At 44.7% G+C, this 20,991-nt stretch overlaps 1 protein-coding gene across 1 annotated transcript in view; it reads left to right on the top strand.

The window, feature by feature from the left end:
- CEP192 (centrosomal protein 192) overlaps positions 1-20,991 on the top strand; it is a 310,915-nt gene that overhangs the window by 199,477 nt on the left and 90,447 nt on the right. Inside the window, exons 18-19 of the mRNA XM_069731008.1 lie at positions 12,282-12,403; positions 16,737-17,640. Of these exons, the coding sequence (XP_069587109.1) occupies positions 12,282-12,403; positions 16,737-17,640 (1,026 nt within the window). The remainder of the gene's footprint in view (positions 1-12,281; positions 12,404-16,736; positions 17,641-20,991) is intronic.

Below are 20,991 nucleotides of genomic sequence, written 5' to 3'. Positions count from 1 at the left end.
GGGAGAATGTCCTATGGACAGATGAGACAAAATGAAACTTTTTGGCAAGGCACATCAGCTCTATGTTCACAGATGGAAAAAATTAAGCATATCAAGAAAAGTACACTGTCACTACTGTGAATTATGGAGGAGGCTCTGTTATGTTATGGGGCTGTTTTGCTGCATCTGGCACAGGGTGTCAAGAATCTGTGCAGGGTACAATGAAATCTCATGACTATATCAAGGGATTCTATAGAGCAATGTGCTGCCCAGTGTCAGAAAGCTTGGTCTCAGTCGCAGGTCATAGGTCTTGCAACAGAATAATGACCCAAAACACACAGCTAAAAACACCCAAGAATGGCTAAGAGGAAAAGATTGGACTATTCTGAAGAGCTCTGACCTAAATCCTATTGAGCATCTTTGGAAAGAGCTGAAACATGCCATCTGGAAAAGGCAACCTTGAAACACTAGACAACTGGAGCAGTTTGCTCTTGAGGAGTGGGCCAAAATACCTGTCGAGAGGTGCGGAAGTCTCATTGACAGTTACAGGAATCGTTTGATTGCAGTGATTGCCTCAAAAGGTTGTGCAACAAAATATTAAGTTAAGGGTACCATCATTTCTGTCCAGGCCTATTTCATGAGATTTATTTATTTTTTTTAAATTCTGTGAAAGCATGGTTGAAAAGCAATGTCTGACTTTCATTTGTTCATTTTCATAGATTTTTTTTATTTATTCCTTTTGTCAGATTCAAGTTATTTCTGTGACTATTGTGGGCTTTTCTGTCATTAAACGAGGGGTATCAACAATTTTGACTAAATGTGTAAGCCCGCCCCACCACTGATTGTCAGCTATCTGCCTATTCACAGAGTAAGCAGAAAGCTGACAATCAGAGGTGTGGGTGGGGCTATATACAGAGCTCAGCATTCACAGAACTAGTAGATCAGCAGCAGAAACGTGTTTTGTTTTTTTTGTTACCAAAATTGCAGCAAGCGGCAAAGTGATGCATCGTTAGAATCTGGGTTATTACCCCTAGATCGTGCTGCACTTTGATAGAGCAGCAAAAGCTTTGGGACAGATTGCCTTTAATAGATAGAATTTCTTCTACTTTCAATAAAAAAAAATTTGTTTATCGAGATTAAATTATTCCTGTACAACCTTGAGTTTTAAATATTACAATGAAAAGGTGAGCTGTTTTCTAAGATGGGGAAACGAACTTGTCACTGCGACTCTTAATTGAAAGTATCGACAGAATGCTGATTGCTGAATTGACTGTGATATGCACGCTGTCACGATTCACATAGTATTTACAGTGCAAGCAGATGATCACTTGTCTGCATGGATTTTCTTTGCCTAACTGCTGTCACTGCCAACCAGTAGAGTATTGAGAGAAGCCGGATGAGACTGATTGACATGCGCTCAGAGTGGCAATACCTGGGAATCGTGACAGTATGCTCGCCACAGGCTGTCAGTTTTGCAGTCGCATAAAATTACTACAGACTGAAGTCCCAAGGTTGGACAACTCATTTAAGAATGTAGCCAATTGTTTCATTGCATGCTTTTTCTAGAAGTCAATGCTCTGTCTGTATTTGAAATGAGAGAATTCATGATTATCCTAGAAATTAATTTCTCATGACTACCTGAACAAACACTTATTTAAAATTAATTAGTCCTCCTTTTAAAATAATAATACAGATTCACCTCTTGCATCAGCAGTATTCCAGTGATATATGTCAAGCTTCGTGGCACTGTTATGCCACAAACCCAGCAGCCAACAAATGCCACTGACGCTGTCACTTCCTGTCCTTCACACTAACTGTTCCCCCTCCCAAACTGGGCCAGCTATTAGTTAACCCTGTCTAAGCTAACTGCAGCCCCAGTGAGTGTTTCCCTTTTATAACATACATAAACAAGCTGGCTGCCTCAGGGTAGTCTTTGACACTGATCTCTCCTTCAAACCACATAACCAAGCCCTTTCCACTTCTTGCCGCCTTCCACTCAAAAATATTTAATGGACCCGTACATTCCTAAACCAAGAATCTGCAAAAAACCCTAGTCCATGCCCTCATCATCTCCCGCCTCAACTACTGCAACCTCCTGCTCTGTGGCCTCCTGTCGAATACTCTCGCTCCCCTCCAATCTATTCTAATCCCTGCTGCCCGACTAATCCACCTGTTCCCCTGCTATTCCCCGGCCTCTCCCCTCTGTCAATCCCCTCACTGGCTCCCCATTGCCCAGAGACTCAAGTACAAAACCCTAACCATGACATACAAAGCCACCCACAACCTGTCTCCTCCATACATCTGTGACCTCGTCTCCCGGTACGCACCTGCACGCAACCTCCGATCCTCACAAGATATCCTTCTGTACTCCCCTCTTATCTCCTCTTCCTACAATCACTTACAAGATTTCTCTTGCACATCACCCCTACTCTGGAACTCTCTACCACAACATATCAGACTCTTGCCTACCATAGAAATCTTCAAAAAGAACCTGAAGGCCTACCTCTTCCGACAAGCCTACAACTTGCAGTAACCACCAATCGACCAAACCGCTGCACGACCAACTCTACCCTCACATATTGTATCCTCACCCATCCCTTGTAGATTGTGAACCTTCGCGTGCAGGGCCCTCTCTCCTCATGTACCAGTCGGGACTTGTATTGTTTAAGATTATTGTACTTGTTTTTATGTATACCCCTCCTCACATGTAACGTGCCATTGTATAAATGGTTCTATAATAATTAATATCAAATATGCTTAACATTTTAGAGTGTCAAGGAGCAGACCATCAGCCCCACCACTACTACTTATATCCAGTTTAACTTCCTAATATTATAGAGGTAGACCTTGGCATAAACCTTGATTGGCTATACTGTAAAATGCTATGAATAACTTTTCCCAGAAGATTTGCCAAAATATTGCTTAGGCTATTATAGTCATCATTTAACATGTTAGGTTCTGTAAAGTCGGGATACTTAATAGAACCATAGCCATGTAAATGCTGACTGTTGGCGCAATTCTTTGACCAACAGCCATCTTGCTAGTCTACCATATTAGGAGTGCTTGTTTGGTTGAGCTATCCTATGATCTGAGTGAAAGAGCTGCTGCCAGACATGTCAGCCGGCAGCTTATTTCAGAGAGCACTACAGGATCTGTCCTCTAAAATTGGACATGCTGGACCATTAACTCAACATAAAATCTGTGATTGGAGGCTCCTTACACATCAGACTGTTGGCGTAACCCATTCTTATTGGTGGCTTAAGTCCCACACCCTTTAGGCCGTTGATCTGGCAGTAGCAATACCACAATGGCAGCATCATATACGAGTAATGCTGCCATAGTATAGTATAGGCCGGTAGGTTCAGTTAAAGCTTCTGTGAAAGTTTCAAGAATGGGACTATAAAACCATTAAGTTGTCTTTTGAACACCTCAATCGGTATGTCGTTAAGCCCAATTGTTTTCCATTAGCTAAAGCCTTTACAACTTCTATAACTGCATCTAAAGTAATACCCTTTTCTAATAGAATTCCCTCAGCTCTTCTGAGCGTAGGCAGCAGCTATTTGGTGTAAATGCACATTAATGTCCTCCGCTGTACAATGGAGCCGGAGACTATATAGTTTCCCCTAAAATTCCTGAGTTCTTTTCCACAGAAAATAGATTTAAAGAGTAATTCATCATGTTGCGCTCAGTACTGCTTGTTACGTCTGATTTTCTTTAATGATATGTGCTAGAAATTTACTGAATGGATTCCCGAACTCGGTTTGCTTGGGAAAAAAATAGTCTCTGAGCTCCCTCCTGCAAATAGATCAAGTAAGACTTTTCTGCTCTGTACCACACTTATAGTCTTTCCTCTTTTACATTAGCTTTTAGTTTTTGATTCCTTACATTTGCTAGCTATTTTTTTTTTTTCTTTTTTTTTAATATATATCTTGGAAGATTTCCTTTTCACCCTTTGACACCAAGCATTAAGTGCTTCGAGCTTCTTGCTCATGTGATGGCACCTCCTCAGAGCTGAGCCAGCGCCATTAACACCAGGTGTTAGCTGTATACTACCGCCATGATTGGCACATGCACCAATCCTGATTGTTTAACCCTCTTGATGCCGTTGTCTATAGTGACATTGCCATCTAGACAGTTTACAAAGGCAATGGACTTAATTTGTACACCATCGGCACCCCAAGTATGCAATTGCGGGATGCTTATATTTGCCATAGCAATCAGAGACCAAACATTGGCCTCCAGGTCTGCAATATATGTTTGCTTATTTTCCTCTGCTAGAAGCAGTGGTGCGTTAGGCTGTACGTCATTGTAGTTCATGTGACTACAAATGCATTATGCATTCTGTTCCTGCTTCATCAATCATATTTTTGATTTGCAGCTTAAAACTGCATGAAATGTCAAACGTTTTGCACAACAAGAATTTTTAAAATTTTTGGCTTGTTCACAACAGTCCTTGCAAGTTCCACTAACTTTTTTAATGGCCAAGTGTGCTCAACAATGCCATTATAATTTACGCTACAGAAGTGACATAAATCACAGCTGGCTGTATGCTAGCCCCTGGCTGGCATACATATCTGGTAGTGGCATGTGTAAATATACACCACATTCCTAAGAGGTGCTTGCCTCATAATGAAGACAGCGCATCTAACTCCAGCACTCTCTTCATTAATCCAGGAATTTTTACCGATTGGTGAAAGCCAAAGAGGCTGTATATGTCCAGCAGTCTCGGGGTCTGTTGATGAAAGTTGAACTACCAATGAGGCAAGATCTAAGATTGCTTTAGGCTGATACTTGTTCTTACATTACTTTTAAGGCTATGTGCACACGTTCAGGCTTTTTCGCGTTTTTTCGCGCTAAAAACGCTATAAAAACTCATTAAAAATGCATACATTATGCATTCTATCATTTAGAATGCATTCTGCATGTTTTGTGCACATGGATGCGTTTTTTTCCGCGCAAAAAAACGCATCGCGGTAAAAAACAAAATGAGCATGTTCATTATTTTTGCGGATTTTCCGCGTTTTTTCCCCGCAATTCTATGCATTTGGGAAAAAACGCACAAAAAACGCACCAAAAACCCGTCAAACGCGGAAAAAAAAGCATGCGGATTTCTTGCAGAAATGTCAGGTTTTTGTCAGGAAAATTTCTGCCAGAAATCCTGACGTGTGCACATACCCTAAAAGTTTGGTTATTGCCAAATGCGTATTCTATGTGAGGCATTTACCAATCTCTACACCTGATCAATACTTTGGCCCTTATAAAAATCATGGTAGCACTGTACCCATCAATTATACAATGTCTGAGGCAATGATTTCGTATTCTAATGAGGAGGCTTTGGTGTTCTCTTGGTGCAGGCCTAGAGTTCAGTCCCCAGCTCCGCCTCCTCATTTGCGGGGCCTTTCCCTGACTTCTAATTGACTGTGCGTGTGCCCCAGTCCCAGCACTATGTGAATGTTGTCGTTGTGTATGCACATGCACACAGCTGCTGCGCACGTTCTCCTTCCGGTTTCCTTAAAATTACTTAATCTGTCCAATTACTTTTGGTCCCTTTAAAAACAGGGTGGCACATGTTAAGGAGCTGAAACTCCTAAACCCTTCATCCAATTTTAATGTGGATACCCTCAAATGAAAGCTAAAAGTCTGAACTTCAACTGCATCGGAATTGTTTTGTTTAAAATTCATTGTGGTAATGTCTATAACCCAAATAGGAAAAATGTTGTCTCTGTCCAAATATATATGGACCTAAATGTACGTCCTGTAGTGGTTCAAATGGAGACTCTTGCAGAAGCGTTAAAACCAGATTAAGGTCCCTAGGTTCCAACGGCATTTTGTAGGGAGGGACCATATGGGAAACTTCCTGCATGAAGGTCTTGACTTGCGATCTGTATGCTATCCTGCGCTGAAACAGGACAGATAAGGTGGACATTTGACCCTTGAGGGAGGCAAACGCAAGGCCTGAGTCTAACCCTGCCTGGAGAAACTCCAGAATAGACAAGATTTAGAACAGGAGTGGAGAACATCCGCGGGCTCTGCACCAGGAGAAAAAGACTTTCCAGGTGTGATGGTAAAAGCGTAATGATGTGGGTTTCCGGGTGCTGATCATGGTGGAGACCACCTGCTGGGAGAAGCCGGCCTGGGTTAGGGTCCAGGATTCAATGGCTAAGCCGTTAAACTCAGGGCCCTCGAGTCCTGGTGGTAAATCGGACCCTGAGAGAGCAGGTCCTGGCGGTCCGGTAGCCGCCAGGAGACATCGGCGACGAGTTGCACTAGTTCCGCGTACCACACTCGACGTGGCCAGCCTGGGGCAACATGAATCACCGGAATTCCTTCCTCTCTGATCTTCCTGATGACTATCGGAAGTAGCGGAATGGGCGGAAACACGCAAGGGAGACGAAACTGATGCCACAGTAAGACCAAAGCATCCGACCTGAAGGCTAGTGGGTTGCGGGACCAAACTATGAACGCTGGAACCTTGGCATTTATCCTGGAGGCCATGAGATAGATATCCGGCATACCCCAGCAGCAGCAAATCTGCCGAAAGACCTCTGGATGAAGAGACCACTCTCCCGAAGTGAGACCCTGACGGCTGAGAAAATCTGCCGCCCAATTCTCTACTCCCGGGATGTGAACAGCTGAGATGACTTAGCGGTTTCTTTCCGCCCATCGAAGGATGTGGACTACTTTGAGCATCGCCATTCTGGTTCCTCCTTGACTGTTGATGTACGCCACTGCCGTTGCGTTGTCTGGCTGAATCCGAATTGGACGACCTGCCAGAAGGGGATGAATTCGCAGAAGGGCTAATCTGATTGCTCGGATTTCAAGAATGTTGATAGGGAGCCACTTTTCTGGAGAGGACCAGCAACCCTGAGCTGTGTGGTGGCGGAAAACCGCCCCCCCCCCCATCCGAGAAGACTGGCGTCAGTGGTAACCACGAGCCAACATACCATGAGAAAAGATTTCCCTTGATCCAGAGAAGACTTCAACGTCCACCTCTTTAGATTGCCTGACCCCCTGATACAGTTGGAAACGACTGTCCAGAGAAAACGGATTCCTGTCCCAGGCTGTCAGCAACGCCTGTTGAAGAGGGCGGAGGTGTAGTTGGGCGAATGGGACTGCCTGCATCGCTGCCACCATCTTACCCAGTACTTGCATGCCAAACCGTAGGGAGTGAGGCTGGGCAAGAGAAAGAGTCCAGACACCCCGTGTCAATGCTGAAACCTTTTCTGGAGGGAGAATGGCCAACCCTCGGGAGGTGTCAAGGATCATCCTCAAAAAGGAAATTCGCTGAGCTGGTGTCGGGGAGGATTTGCTCGGGTTCACCAGCCAACCCAGGCGAAAAAGGGAGTCCACAGTGAAGCTCACACACTCTGCACAGGCCTTAAAAGACGATCCTTTGATGAGCAGGTCGTCTAGGTACGGAAGGACCACTATGCCCGAGAGTGTAGTATGGACATAACGGCCACCATGACCTTGGAGAACACCCTGGGAGCGGTGACGAGTCCGAAGGGCAAAGCAGTGAACTGAAAGTGCTCGTTGGTGACTGCGAAGCGCAGGAATTTTTGGTGGGCAAGAAAGATTGGGATATGCAGAAAAGCGTCTTTGATGTCGATAGACGCGAGGAATTCTCCTTTCTCCATTGAGGTGATCACTGAGCAGAGAGACTCCATTCTGAAGTGACGAACTCTGATGAATTTGTTCAAAAGTTTCAGATCCAGGATAGGATGCATAGTCCTGTCCTTTTTTGTAACTACGAACAGGTTCGAGTAAAATTCTTTGAACCTTTCACTATGTGGGACTGGGACAATAACTCCATGTGTGCGGCTATGGCTCATTGGAATAGAGCTGCTCGCACCTTTGTCTTGGGCGGGCGAGACAGGAAAAAAATGTGCCTGTGGAGGAGATGCGAACTCTATTTTGTATCCGGAGGACACGAGATATCTGACCCCACTGGTCATGAGCGGCTGAAAGCCAGGTTTGATGGAACATAAGTAGACGGCCGCCTACTGTGTCCTCCGGATACCGTGACGAGTCATTGTGCAGAGAAGTTGCAGGATCCAGATCGTGGGGGCCTGGTTTTCCAGGAATGCGAGGAATTGTACGAAGGCTGGGAGTTCCTGTCTCTACGTGGAGGTCGAGCTGAGCAAGAGGAGGCGGTCATGGAGGACCAGCCTGTGACACCACAAAATGAATCTGGTGTTGGTTTCAAAAAGGCTGGGGAAGCCTTCGATGAGGGAGGAATTTGCTTTTACCTCCAGTTCAATCAAAGATGATTTGGTCAAGTTTATCTCCGAACAAGTGGCCACTTTGGTAGGGCAGAGAAGTAAGAGATTTCTTGAAAGCCGAATCTGCTCGCCACTCTCTGAGCCAAAGTGCTCTCCTGATGATAATGGCATTCGATGCTGTTAGAGCGGCGCTGTTAGCTGCATCTAGTGAGGCACGAACGACATAATCTCCGTACCGGGCAATTTGATAGGCTAAATTGGACTCGTCGGGAGGCAGGTTACTGTCCTGGTTAATTTTAGCCAGAGCCTCCGCCCAGGTTACCATAGCTCTAGCCACCCATGTTGCAGCAAAGTATGGGGAAAGAGCTGCACCAGTGGCTTCAAAGACTGACCGTGTGAGATTATCGATCTGTCGGTCGGTGGGGTTCTTAATAGAAGTACCTTCAGATTAAAGACAAGAGGGTTTTGGAAGTTAGACGGGATATGGGGGGATCCACTGAAGGGGATTCAGACCACTCTGTCTTTAAGGTAGTAGGAAAGGGATATCGTGTCTCAAGCAGCTTTTGCCCCGTGAATGGTTTGTCTGGGCGAGTCCTGTGCTTTTGGACGATTTCTGTAAACTCTGGATGTTTAGCAAATACCCTGTGAGGACATTTAGTTATTTTAAAAGGCAGTGTGATCCAGACTAGTCCTGGGCTCCTCATCCACCCTTTGACTGCTTCAATGAGAGAATCCATTGACTCCTGGTACTCTTGCGATTCCTGGTCTACAGAGACATCAGACTGATATTCTGAGTTGTGTTCGCTGCAAACCCCTGGAGAGGGGGAGCAGGAAACGGAACTTGCAGATGCCGAGGCACGAGAGTGCCTGGGGGACAGAGTATTGTCATTTTGTAGAAATTTGCGTGTTCCGTGCTGTGAGACGTCTCCTGCCCGGGGATGTCTCTCACATGGCTGAGGGTCTCTCAGCGACAGGCAAACAGATGCCCTGGCTTGAAGAGGAATCACGGAAGGACTCTATAACCTTAGCCAGAGAAGCCATGGACTGTGCCAGGGACGTAGCCCACTCAGGGGCGCTAGGTTCACTAGGGTCGGGAGTAACGGAGGGCTCCTGTGCGCATGAGGGGCCTCAGGGCGTACAGAAAAGTACTGTGGCCACGGGGCAGAGAAGCCTTAGATGTGGTACATAAGTTATACACGACTGTATTTGTTTTGATGGCCTTTTTTGAGGTCTCAGGCTGAGACATATAGGCTGTTAAGTTTAGGTAGTGATACTGCAGGGAAGGGGTTAATTGTTTGCAGCTTACCTAAATGTTGTCCTGTACTCCCAGGTAATCAGATGAGTGTGTCTCCGGCATTCCGCTGTGCCCCCTGCTGTCTTGTGGTGCAGAGAGATGGCAGCTGAGATCAGGAGTTGCGCTTCTCATTAGAAATGAGAAGCGCCTGAGGGAGTGGGTGGAGACAGTACCAGCTGGTGTGAGAAGTGCCACAAAAGTGGGCGGAACCGCCCCATGGGCGTAGTGATGTCGAAACATGGCCTAGTCAGGCTAGGACCCGGGGGCTAATTTTTGTGTGGCCTGCGGATGGAGACGCGCGATCGCAGTAACGCGATGTGGTGCAATTGTCGGGTAAGAAGCCCAGGGACCATGCGCTGTATAGGAAGCCCTCCTGCCATCTGTGGATGCAGTCCACATAAACCCCAGCAGAATTGAACACCGTCGGCCCGGTATCTGTAATGAGGGACTCCGGATTGCGAGTTCTTAAGGTAGTGTCCATGATGTCCAAAGCTCAATCCGCCATCCCTTTGATAGGGAGACGGAGAGGGACCATCTGCCTCCCATCATCCACTTTCAATAGTGGTGATGCTGTGGGGGGGCTGCACGGATGGCACTGGGGGCTCCTTGCCTATCCCGTGGGTTCAGTCCCTTGGGATGGATGTGGGGGTCACGTCCGGCTTTGGGCCTGGCTCCAGAAGGGGGTACGTGGGGGCGACACCCCACGTTCCCGTCTGTTGGTGATGTGGGGAGAACGGAGTACTGGAGACCCGTTGCCCCTGGAGAGAGCACAGACATAAGAGCGATGCAGGAGTGGGTACGGGGAGGCGACACTTCGCGTTCCCGCCTGTTGAAGGTTCGGGGAGATCGGGACCTTGAAAGGGCCAGTTGCCCCTTCATCCATAGGAAAAAATTAAGAATGAAAATTTAAAATAATATAGTTGGGGTCTGAACCAATACCCAAGTGCCTCCTACAGACACTAAGCAAGAACTGGTTCAGGCTAGAGCCAGCAGAGGATGCATAGTGCAGAGTAGGAGTTATTCTTTTCTATGTTTGCTTAGTGTCCTCCTAGTGGCAGCAGCATAACACCCATGGTCCCATGATCCTGTGTCCCCCAATAAAGTGAAGGCGAAAGTAAATTTTACATTTCATTTGGAAATCGAGGTCCCAGAGTCTGGAGGAAGAGTGGAGAGGCACGCAATCCAAGTTGCTTGAGGTCTGGTGTGAAGTTTCCACAATCTGTGACGGTTTGGGGAGCCACGTCATCTGTTTGTGTAGGTCCACTGTGTTTTATCAAGGCCAAAGTCAGCGCAGCAGTCTACCAGAAAATTTTAGAGCACTTCATGCTTCCCTCTGTCCACAAGCTTTTTGGAGATGGAAATTACAATCTCCAGCAGGACTTGGGACCTGTCTACACTGCCAAAAGTACCAATACATGGTTTAAAAACAACAGTATCATGGTACTTTATTGGCCAGCAAACTTTCATGACCTAAGCCCATAGGGAATCTATGGGGTATTGTCAAGAGGAAGATGAGACACCAGACCCAACAATGTAGACAAGCTGAAGGCTTCTATCAAAGCAACCTGGGCTTCCATAACACCTCAGCAGTGCCTCAGGCTGATCACCTCCATGCCACGCTGCATTGATGCAGTAATTGTTACTAACCATACATTTCAGTAGGCCAACATTTCGGATTTAAAAATCATTTTTCAAGCTGGTGTTATAAAGTATCCTAATTCACTGAGATAATGACTTTTGGGTTTTCAATGGCTGTAAGCCATAATCATCAACATTAACAGAAATAAACACTTGAAATGGATCACTCTGTTTGAAATGACTGAAAGCAAGTTTCAATTTTTGTATTGAAGAACTGAAATAAACTTTTTGATATTTTCATTTTGTGAGAAGCACCTGTGTGTGTGTGTGTGTGTGTATGTATATATATATATATATATATATATATATATATATATATATAATGTGCATATATATGCAATATACGGTATATTTTGTATGTATGCATGTATGTATATTCATGGTATTTGTTATCCCTGTGTTCAGAAAAAATCGAACTATCAAAATAAAAAATGATTAAACCGATGAGTAAACGCTGTAATGAGAAAAACAAGAGCCATAATTGTTTTTCAGTTGCCGCAATCAAAGCAGTATGTGCCCTAAAATTGTATAAGTAAAAACACCAGCTTGCTACACAAAAGCAGTCCCCACACGGCTCCATTGATTGTAACTATTTTTATTTATTTATTTTAAATACCGTACATAATTCTGATTTTTTTTTTTTAAGCTAATTGTAAAAAAAAAAGTTTGGTATCTTTCTATTCATACTGACCTGGAGAATTACGGTACATTTCCTGAGAATTGTTGCTTCGAAATAAATGTGTGACTAAAATCACAAAAAACAAACGTCAGAACAGCGTTTTATCACCATTTAGTCACACTTAGAATTTTTGGGGTCATTTTCCCTTACTTTTTTGTGGTAATAAGAGGATAAAAAAATAGGGAAAAAATTAAAACAAAAAACAAATTTTGACTGAGGAAGGAAGGGGGTTAATATTCTGGAAAATTGCAGTAACCTGCGACTGCTTTTGTACCTATGGAATGATCCATGCTTTTGCCCTTTTCTTCGTATAGTATTGATAGCCTACCATGTTTACATGTACAGCCCCTTAGCTTCTCTTTTTCAATAACTTGGTTCTCTTATTGATATTGGGTCTGTTCTGTCAGATCTGTTTTGTTTTTTGCTTGAACTTCACTCAAAAACGGTTTCACATTTATTTTTTACCTAGATGATCTTGGATGTTTGCCAGATGATCAAAAGGTATCGTCAACAACTTTTGACATAAGGGTGCCCGAGCGTAAGCCAGATACAGCGAAGCATGCTAATGACGAGTACAAGGACTGCACACGGGTATATCTGAGTTAAAACACTTTTTATATGTTATGCAGCATTACAAATTATGTTTAAAGACTCCTGTGGCCCTACATTTTTCTACTTTATCTGATGTGAATAATATGTAATGTCTTCTGTGCAATATAGTCCATTTACCTTTATACCGATCAGTAGACAACACTATTAAAACAAGCTGGGTATATTTTTGTATGACTTGCTTATCATTTCTAGTGAGATTATTCATTTCAATAACTCAACCAGGCCACTGATCTGCTAATAACACAGTAGCAACTTCACCAATCTGATGAGACTCCAAATATGAAAAGGAAACATGACAGGTCTATGAAAACTGACCAAGTACAATTTAGAATGTGAATCCAGCTTCCCAATAATGTTTGACGTGACCTCAACCCCCATCCCCCCCCCCCCCCCCCCCCTGCCCCTCCCCGAGCATCCCGTGGCCAGAAGTGCGTGATTATATCTGGCAAAACTGGAAATCTCTCCATGAAAAATTTCCCCTCCACATACATTTGCATATGGCAAGTACGACCTTAAGTTTATTTTCCAGTAATAGCTCAGGTACCGGAGATTGGGAAGCTGAATTCATGTTCTAAATTGTACTGGGTCAGTTTCTGAGGCTTTAGAGACCTGACAGGTTCCCTTTTATAGTGTTGCCTCAAATTCACAATACTCTATTTCATATATTGGAGCAGCTGACACCTTTCTTGTGTAAAAAAAAAATCTGTTTTAGCCAACTGTAAGCCACTGCTAAGTTCAGCCCGTATTCTGCTCCGGACCTCACACAACCATGTGTTTGTAGGATTACCTATTCTAGTGGAAGTGGTGTATCACTTGCTAGCTGTAATAAATGTGTAGACCCCAGACCTTCCCTTGGCAGTTAAGAGTTGTTTTCCAGTTAACACCCAGAAGAAAGCTTTGCAGATAACCATGTATTAATTAAAATTAATTTTTATTAGATAAACACATAAATATATATTGCTTTTTAATAAGACAATTGCCACAGTTACAAGGAACAGGTGAGTACACCTGGGGATGTGTATGATAAATCCTCACAAACCAACAAAAGTTAGAAACAATATAAATAACATATCAGTCCTTTATCCTATTATGCATACACTAGATGGTGGCCCGATTCTAACGTATCGGGTATTCTAGAATATGCATGTCCACGTAGTATATTGCCCAGCCACGTAGTATATAGCCCAGCCACGTAGTATATAGCCCAGCCACGTAGTATATTGCCCAGCCCGCGTAGTATATTGCCCAGCCCGCGTAGTATATTGCCCAGCCCGCGTAGTATATTGCCCAGCCCGCGTAGTATATTGCCCAGCCCGCGTAGTATATTGCCCAGCCCGCGTAGTACATTGCCCAGCCCGCGTAGTACATTGCCCAGCCCGCGTAGTACATTGCCCAGCCCGCGTAGTATATAGCAATGTGGGCATCATATCCCTGTTTAAAATAAAAAATTAAAATAAAAAATAGTTAAATACTCGCCTTCCGTTGGCGTCTGGATCCAGGAAGTATTTACCGAAGCTCCTCTCGTGCTCTGGTCTCAAGAGTGCATTGCTGTCTCACGAGATGATGATGTAGCTGTCTCGCGAGATAGTTAGGGCCAGAAATATTTGGACAGTGACACAAGTTTTGTTATTTTAGCTGTTTACAAAAACATGTTCAGAAATACAATTATATATATAATATGGGCTGAAAGTGCACACTCCCAGCTGCAATATGATAGTTTCCACATCCAAATCGGAGAAAGGGTTTAGGAATCATAGCTCTGTAATGCATAGCGTCCTCTTTTTCAAGGGACCAAAAGTAATTGGACAATGGACTCTAAGGGCTGCAATTAACTCTGAAGGCGTCTCCCTCGTTAACCTGTAATCAATGAAGTAGTTAAAAGGTCAGGGGTGGATTCCAGGTGTGTGGTTTTGCATTTGGAAGCTGTTGCTGTGAGCAGACAACATGCGGTCAAAGGAACTCTCAATTGAGGTGAAGCAGCACATCCTGAGGCTGAAAAAAAAGAAAAAAATCCATCAGAGAGATAGCAGACATGCTTGGAGTAGCAAAATCAACAGTTGGGTACATTCTGAGAAAAAAGGAATTGACTGGTGAGCTTGGGAACTCAAAAAGGCCTGGGCGTCCACGGATGACAACAGTGGTGGATGATCGCCGCATACTTAATTTGGTGAAGAAGAACCCGTTCACAACATCAACTGAAGTCCAGAACACTCTCAGTGAAGTAGGTGTATCTGTCTCTAAGTCAACAGTAAAGAGAAGACTCCATGACCGTAAATACAAAGGGTTCACATCTAGATGCAAACCATTCATCAATACCAAAAATAGACAGGCCAGAGTTAAATTTGCAGAAAAACACCTCAAGAAGCCAGCTCAGTTCTGGAAAAGTATTCTATGGACAGATGAGACAAAGATCAACCTGTACCAGAATGATGGGAAGAAAAAAGTTTGGAGAAGAAAGGGAACGGCACATGATCCAAGGCACACCACATCCTCTGTAAAACATGGTGGAGGCAACGTGATGGCATGGGCATGCATGGCTTTCAATGGCACTGGGTCACTTGTGTTTATTGATGACATAAGAGCAGACAAGAGTAGCCGGATGAATTCTGAAGTGTACCGGGATATACTTTCAGCCCAGATTCAGCCAAATGCTGCAAAGTTGATTGGACGGCGCTTCATAGTACAGATGGACAATGACCCCAAGCATACAGCCAAAGCTACCCAGGAGTTCATGAGTGCCAAAAAGTGGAACATTCTGCAATGGCCAAGTCAATCTCCAGATCTAAACCCAATTGAGCATGCATTTCACTTGCTCAAATCCAGACTTAAGACGGAAAGACCCACAAACAAGCAAGACCTGAAGGCTGCGGCTGTAAAGGCCTGGCAAAGCATTAAGAAGGAGGAAACCCAGCGTTTGGTGATGTCCATGGGTTCCAGACTTAAGGCAGTGATTGCCTCCAAAGGATTTGCAACAAAATATTGAAAATAAAAATATTTTGTTTGGGTTATGTTTATTTGTCCAATTACTTTTGACCTCCTAAAATGTGGAGTGTTTGTAAAGAAATGTGTACAATTCCTACATTTTCTATCAGATATTTTTGTTCAACCCTTCAAATTAAACGTTACAATCTGCACTTGAATTCTGTTGTAGAGGTTTCATTTCAAATCCAATGTGGTGGCATGCAGAGCCCAACTCGCGAAAATTGTGTCACTGTCCAAATATTTCTGGCCCTAACTGTAGCAATGCATGGACCGGTTACCGGAGCGTCGCGAGGAGCGGGAAAGGCGCCAGAAGGTGAGTATATGATGATATTTTATTTTTAACATTAGATCTTTTTAGGCATAGGCAGCCTCAATAGTAAAAAAGTTGGTCATACAGGGTTAATAGCAGCGTTAATGGAGTGCGTTACACCGCGGCATAGCGCAGTCCATTAGCGCTGCCATTAACCCTGTGTGAGAGCTGACTGTAGGGGAGTACGGAGCGGGCACTGACTGCGGGGAGGAAGGAGCGGCCCTGTTGCCGCCGGACTGCGCCCGTCACTGATTGGTCGTGGCAATGGTCGTGGGCGTTTTGCCACGACCAATTAGTGACTTGGATTCCATGACAGACAGAGGCCGCGACCAATGAATATCCGTGACAGAAGGACAGACAGAAAGTGACCCTTAGATGATTATATAGTAGATATTGCTCCAAAAGTAGATGGCATGCTTTTAGAAAACGCAAGGAAGTCTTAGCAAAGCGCACCCAGACATATGTAAACCCCTATTTTATAAAAGCAATGTTGCAGTCAAGTAATGGGGTACATATAAATGTTTGCTCTGCTATAGTGAATGAATGGGCATATAATATTAAGCCCTGATAGTAATATTTTAAGTTAAACTCGCAGGTATATTAATTGCAAGTGCACATACAGGAGATAAACACCTAGTAACCATAAGTGTATACAAAGTGTTATTACCTGAGGAAGTAAAACCCAGGGAGACCCATCTCACCTAACGCGCGTTTCGCTTGGAAATGCTTCTTCCAGGGGTCTTTCTAGTTAAGACAAACCCTTTCAAAAGAGAATGTTGCCTTTGTGACTGAATTACAGCAGGATGCTTCTTCGAGTAATCTCAGGTTTAACAGGCATTCATCAGAAATATCTGTAACAATACCTGCGGCTTTCAGGAAATCTGTCAATTAGTCTTTTGGCACAAAAGATGAAGATTTGGATGTAATAGATGTAGATCCAGGTGCGCTGTGTGACAATTATGTAAAAGTGTACATTTACCAAATTAATCTCTCATACTACTTTTTTTTTTTTTTTTGTAGGATGGCAATTTTGACAAAGTAAACAATTCATTACATAAACCTGACCAAACTGCTGAAGTCACATTACTGAATATCAGCACTATAGCTTCGGCAGTTGCTAATGCATCTTGCAGTGCCAACCCATCTGAGCTGGCGGCAATGATCATGGGATTGTCAAACAAAAATAAAGACAAATTACTGAACGAGTCTTCGGAACATCAGCAATTAAAGGAGGGGTTAAATTCTTTTGGACAACAGAGTTCTCCAGGAAATTTTGACATGGAAAGATATCTTAAAGCTACAGCTTGCTGTAACCAAGACACTGACGTTGAAAGCTTTGTGCACTCTGTAAAGGATTTTACATGGAACATGTCTGTAGGGTATTCTCATCCTCTGCAAGATTCTGGAGCAGACCTAGCCAACATCACAGATGTCCAAAAGCAAGACTTAAGAATATCGGAGTGTCCAAAGGATGTTCATTTTGCTTGTGATAAACTGCGGTCTACCTGTGACGTCTGTAATGATGCTTCCTTACAGCAGGATGCCTCTTCGGTTAATCTCAGGTCTAACCGGCATTCATCAGAAATATCTGAAACAAAACCTGCAGCTTTCAGGAAATCTGTCAATAAGATAAATAATGAGGATAAAGTAAAACGAAATCCTTCAACTATTGCTTCACTAAAATCAGACACTTCAGAAGATGAGGCAAAGGGAGGCGTTAGATTATCGGATGGCAAAGGTGGCCACAAAGAGAATAATTCTTTAAAATCTTGTATTCCAAGTAAAACAAAGAAAAGTTCTCATTTATCAAACGACCCAAAGTTTGCACCTTGTTCAAAGGAGTCCAATAATATCCGTGAGGATCTTTCTCAGAAGCATGTTAGCTTCAAGCCACCTTCAAGTGGAATCCATCAGAAGTTGTCAGGTAAATCATCAAAAACAAATAATCCCAGTTTTAGATGCATTTCATCTGATACACATTTAAACCCCTTCACAAAATTCTTCGTACATGTGCATTGCAATTCAAAAGCGGGTGTATGAAATGGGCTACGGGGTTGTTGCCTATTGTTGACCTGTTAGGCTACGTTCCCACAATGAGATTTTGAAGCTGCATATTTTTGCTGTGGCAGAAACTAGGCTTTTTACAGTCCCAGCAAAGTGGATCGGAATTTTAGAAATCTTATGCCCACTGCGTTTTTTTTTTAACCCCTTTCTGCCATCCGACGTAATTCCCATGGACCCAGGCACCGGCAAGCCTCCTCCACTGTCCTCTGCCTGTCAGATCGCTGATCTGGTACAGTGCTGTGCAAAGTGTCAGATCCCACCAATGTAAAAAAAAAGTTCTAAAAAAAAATTATTATACTGTATATAAATATTTTTTTTTTAAAATTCCTAAATAAAGAAAAAATTAAATATTATTCAAATAAATACATTTCTTTATGTAAATTAAAAAAAAAAAAAAAAAGTGTGTGTATATGTGTGTATACATATATATATATATATATATATATGTGTATATGTATGTGTGTATATATATATATATATATATATATATATATATATATATATATATAGTATTGCCGCATCCGCAACGACCCGACCTATAAAACTGTCCCACTAGTTAACCCCTTCAGTGAACACCGTAAAAAAATAAACGAGGCAAAAAACAATGCTTTATCATCATACCGCTGAACAAAAAGTAGAATAACACGCGATCAAAAAGACGGATATAAATAAACATGGTACCGCTGAAAACGTCATCTTGTCCTGCAAATGAGCCACCATACAGCGTCATCAGCGAAAAATAAAAGTTATAGCTCTCAGAATAAGGCTTCTTTTATACTTACCGTGGTTTTGCAGCCCCAATAGATTTCTATGGGGCCGCAAAAACGGACCGCAATAATTCCATGGAGCGCCGTACGCCATATGGCCGTGAGGGCCGTATTTACAGCCATGAAACAATATTGAGCCTGCTCGATATTTTTCATGGACACGGCCCCCATTAAAAATCAATGGGGCTGCAAAAACAATGGAAGCTTGTTTTTTGCGGTGCACCGTGACTTCTTTTTTGCAGAATCCACAAGTTTTTTGCGGTCCGTTATTGCGGAAGATCGTGAAAATTGCGGCAACACGGCCTTCAATAATGGGCCGCAAAAAACACGGTAAGTGTAAAAGAAGCCTTTAACAGCGATGCAAAAACAATTATTTTTTCTATAAAATAGTTTTTCTCTATCGCCTCTCATTGGGGGACACAGGAACCATGGGTGTATGCTGCTGCCACTAGGAGGCTGACACTATGCACAAAAAGTTAGCTCCTCCTCTGCAGTGTACACCCCACCGACTGGCATTAAGCACTTCAGTTTAGCTTATTGTCAGTAGGAGGTGGACACGGGTCTTTCATTAGACCCTTATCTACCTCAATGTGCGTCGTTTTTTCTTTCGGGTTTTTCCGGAAGGCATACAGTGATCAGTCACACCTGTAATCCCACAAGGCGGACTATGAGTACGGCGTGTACTGCCACCCCGTATCATAGATCCCTCACCAGGACCAAGATCCTAGCACACAAGCGTGCTCAGAAGTCCGGTCCTGGCTCCGTCCCCCACCCACTCGCCCACCAGAGCCTGTCGGTTGGAGGAGACGAGGACGTCCATCAGCAGCTCCCATGGACGTCTGATACCTTCCCCAAGGTTTGAGGTTAGTAACGGACGGCGTGGGATGTTTTTAGGTGAGTGTTCCCAGATCCCTTCCTCTAGCCCCGGGGGTTCCTTGGGTTCTCCCTTTTTGCTCGGCATTCCAGTCCCTAAAGGGGTCCCAGGTGTGGGCAGGGGTCATCGCTGCTTTTGCAGCACTTCCCTGCGCGGTAGCCTCAATGGCAGCCGCGCCGTGTTCCCTGCCCACCACTCTTTCATCCGACACGGCGGCCTTTCTGGCAGCCGTGCTACCTCCTGCGCTTCACCGCCGTGGCCCTCTCTGGCGGTCGCCGTTTTCTAATTTAGGCTCCGGCTTCCTGCGGGGCCTACTTCCGGCGATGCGCTAGCCTCTCCAGCAGTTGCCGGCTCCTAATTTAAGCCCCGGTTTTTCCCGGGGCCTACTTCCGGCGACGCCGCTCCGCCCACTTCCTCCTTTACTCGGGCGGGCTTTTCTCCCGCCTGACCATCCTGACTTGGCGTTGCTTCGCCCACCGGCGCCATCTTAGTACTCCTCAGCCCACGCACGCCTTTTAGATCTGTGCGCCACAGGGGAGGACTACAGTTCCAGATTCCCTTGGCTGGACTGCTGCAGATCCGCATCCCTTCCACGAAACGCTATTCCCCCTGTGGGACCATCTACAAGCTGGGCTGCGTCTTCCGCCTGGAATTTCATCGGCCGTGAGTAGCTGTCCACAGCAGACTGACACCCCCCTCTGCCCACCTGTCCCCTAACCCTCTGGCATTTTCTTCAGGGACCCTTTCAAAATGTCTACCTCTAAAGGGGGCAGCTCTCGTCCTCCTACTTCTTCCTTTTCTGCCTTAGTCAAGTACTTTGCATGTTCGTCTTGTAACTGCAAACTTCCTTCAGGTCAGTCCTCTCCTCTTTCAGGCCTGCAGCAACCCGATTGTTCCCACCACCCAGGATCCCCCGGCCGACCCGCCCAAGAGTGATAACCCCGTCCCAGGCTGGGCTTCCTATCTGGTGTCTCAAACTCTGGTGTCCGTGCTGGATCGATTACCTCTGCAGACCCCCGCAGTTGCCAGCGGGTCGCAGGAGCCTCCGTCCGAGCCCTCCATGTTAAGCCGCTAAAGGTCCAGACAGGAATGATGGTCTGAGTCCTCTTCTTGCTCCATCTCGCCACACAGTCCTCCTCTGCGGTCGGCGTCCTCCAGATCCTCCTCCCCGGAGTCAGGTGAGGCGTTCTCTGATGCGCCCTTGGAGGATATTTCGGAGCTGGATTCTAACCAAATTGCTACCATGAGGGATATGGTCCAGAATCTCATTGGAGCGATAAACCAAACCTGTGGCATCAAGGATCCCTCAATGGAACCCGCAGATCAGGCGGTTTTGTTTAGACCGGCTAAACCACCTTCCAAGTTTTACGCTCCTCATCCTGAATTCGAGGAGATCATGAACAGAGAAAGAGAGAATCCGACCAGACGTTTTCAGAGGGGAAAACGCCTTGGCGTTTTATTTCCCTTTTCTCCAGAACTTACCGCCAGTTGGACTTTTTCTCCCTCGGTGGACCGCCCAGTTTCCTGGCTGTCCACCAACACGGTGCTTCCACTGTCTGGCGGAACATCT

Source organism: Ranitomeya imitator, chromosome 6, assembly GCF_032444005.1.
Source record: "Ranitomeya imitator isolate aRanImi1 chromosome 6, aRanImi1.pri, whole genome shotgun sequence".
Classification (NCBI taxonomy): domain Eukaryota; kingdom Metazoa; phylum Chordata; class Amphibia; order Anura; family Dendrobatidae; genus Ranitomeya; species Ranitomeya imitator.
This window is presented reverse-complemented; position numbering and strand designations above follow the sequence as displayed.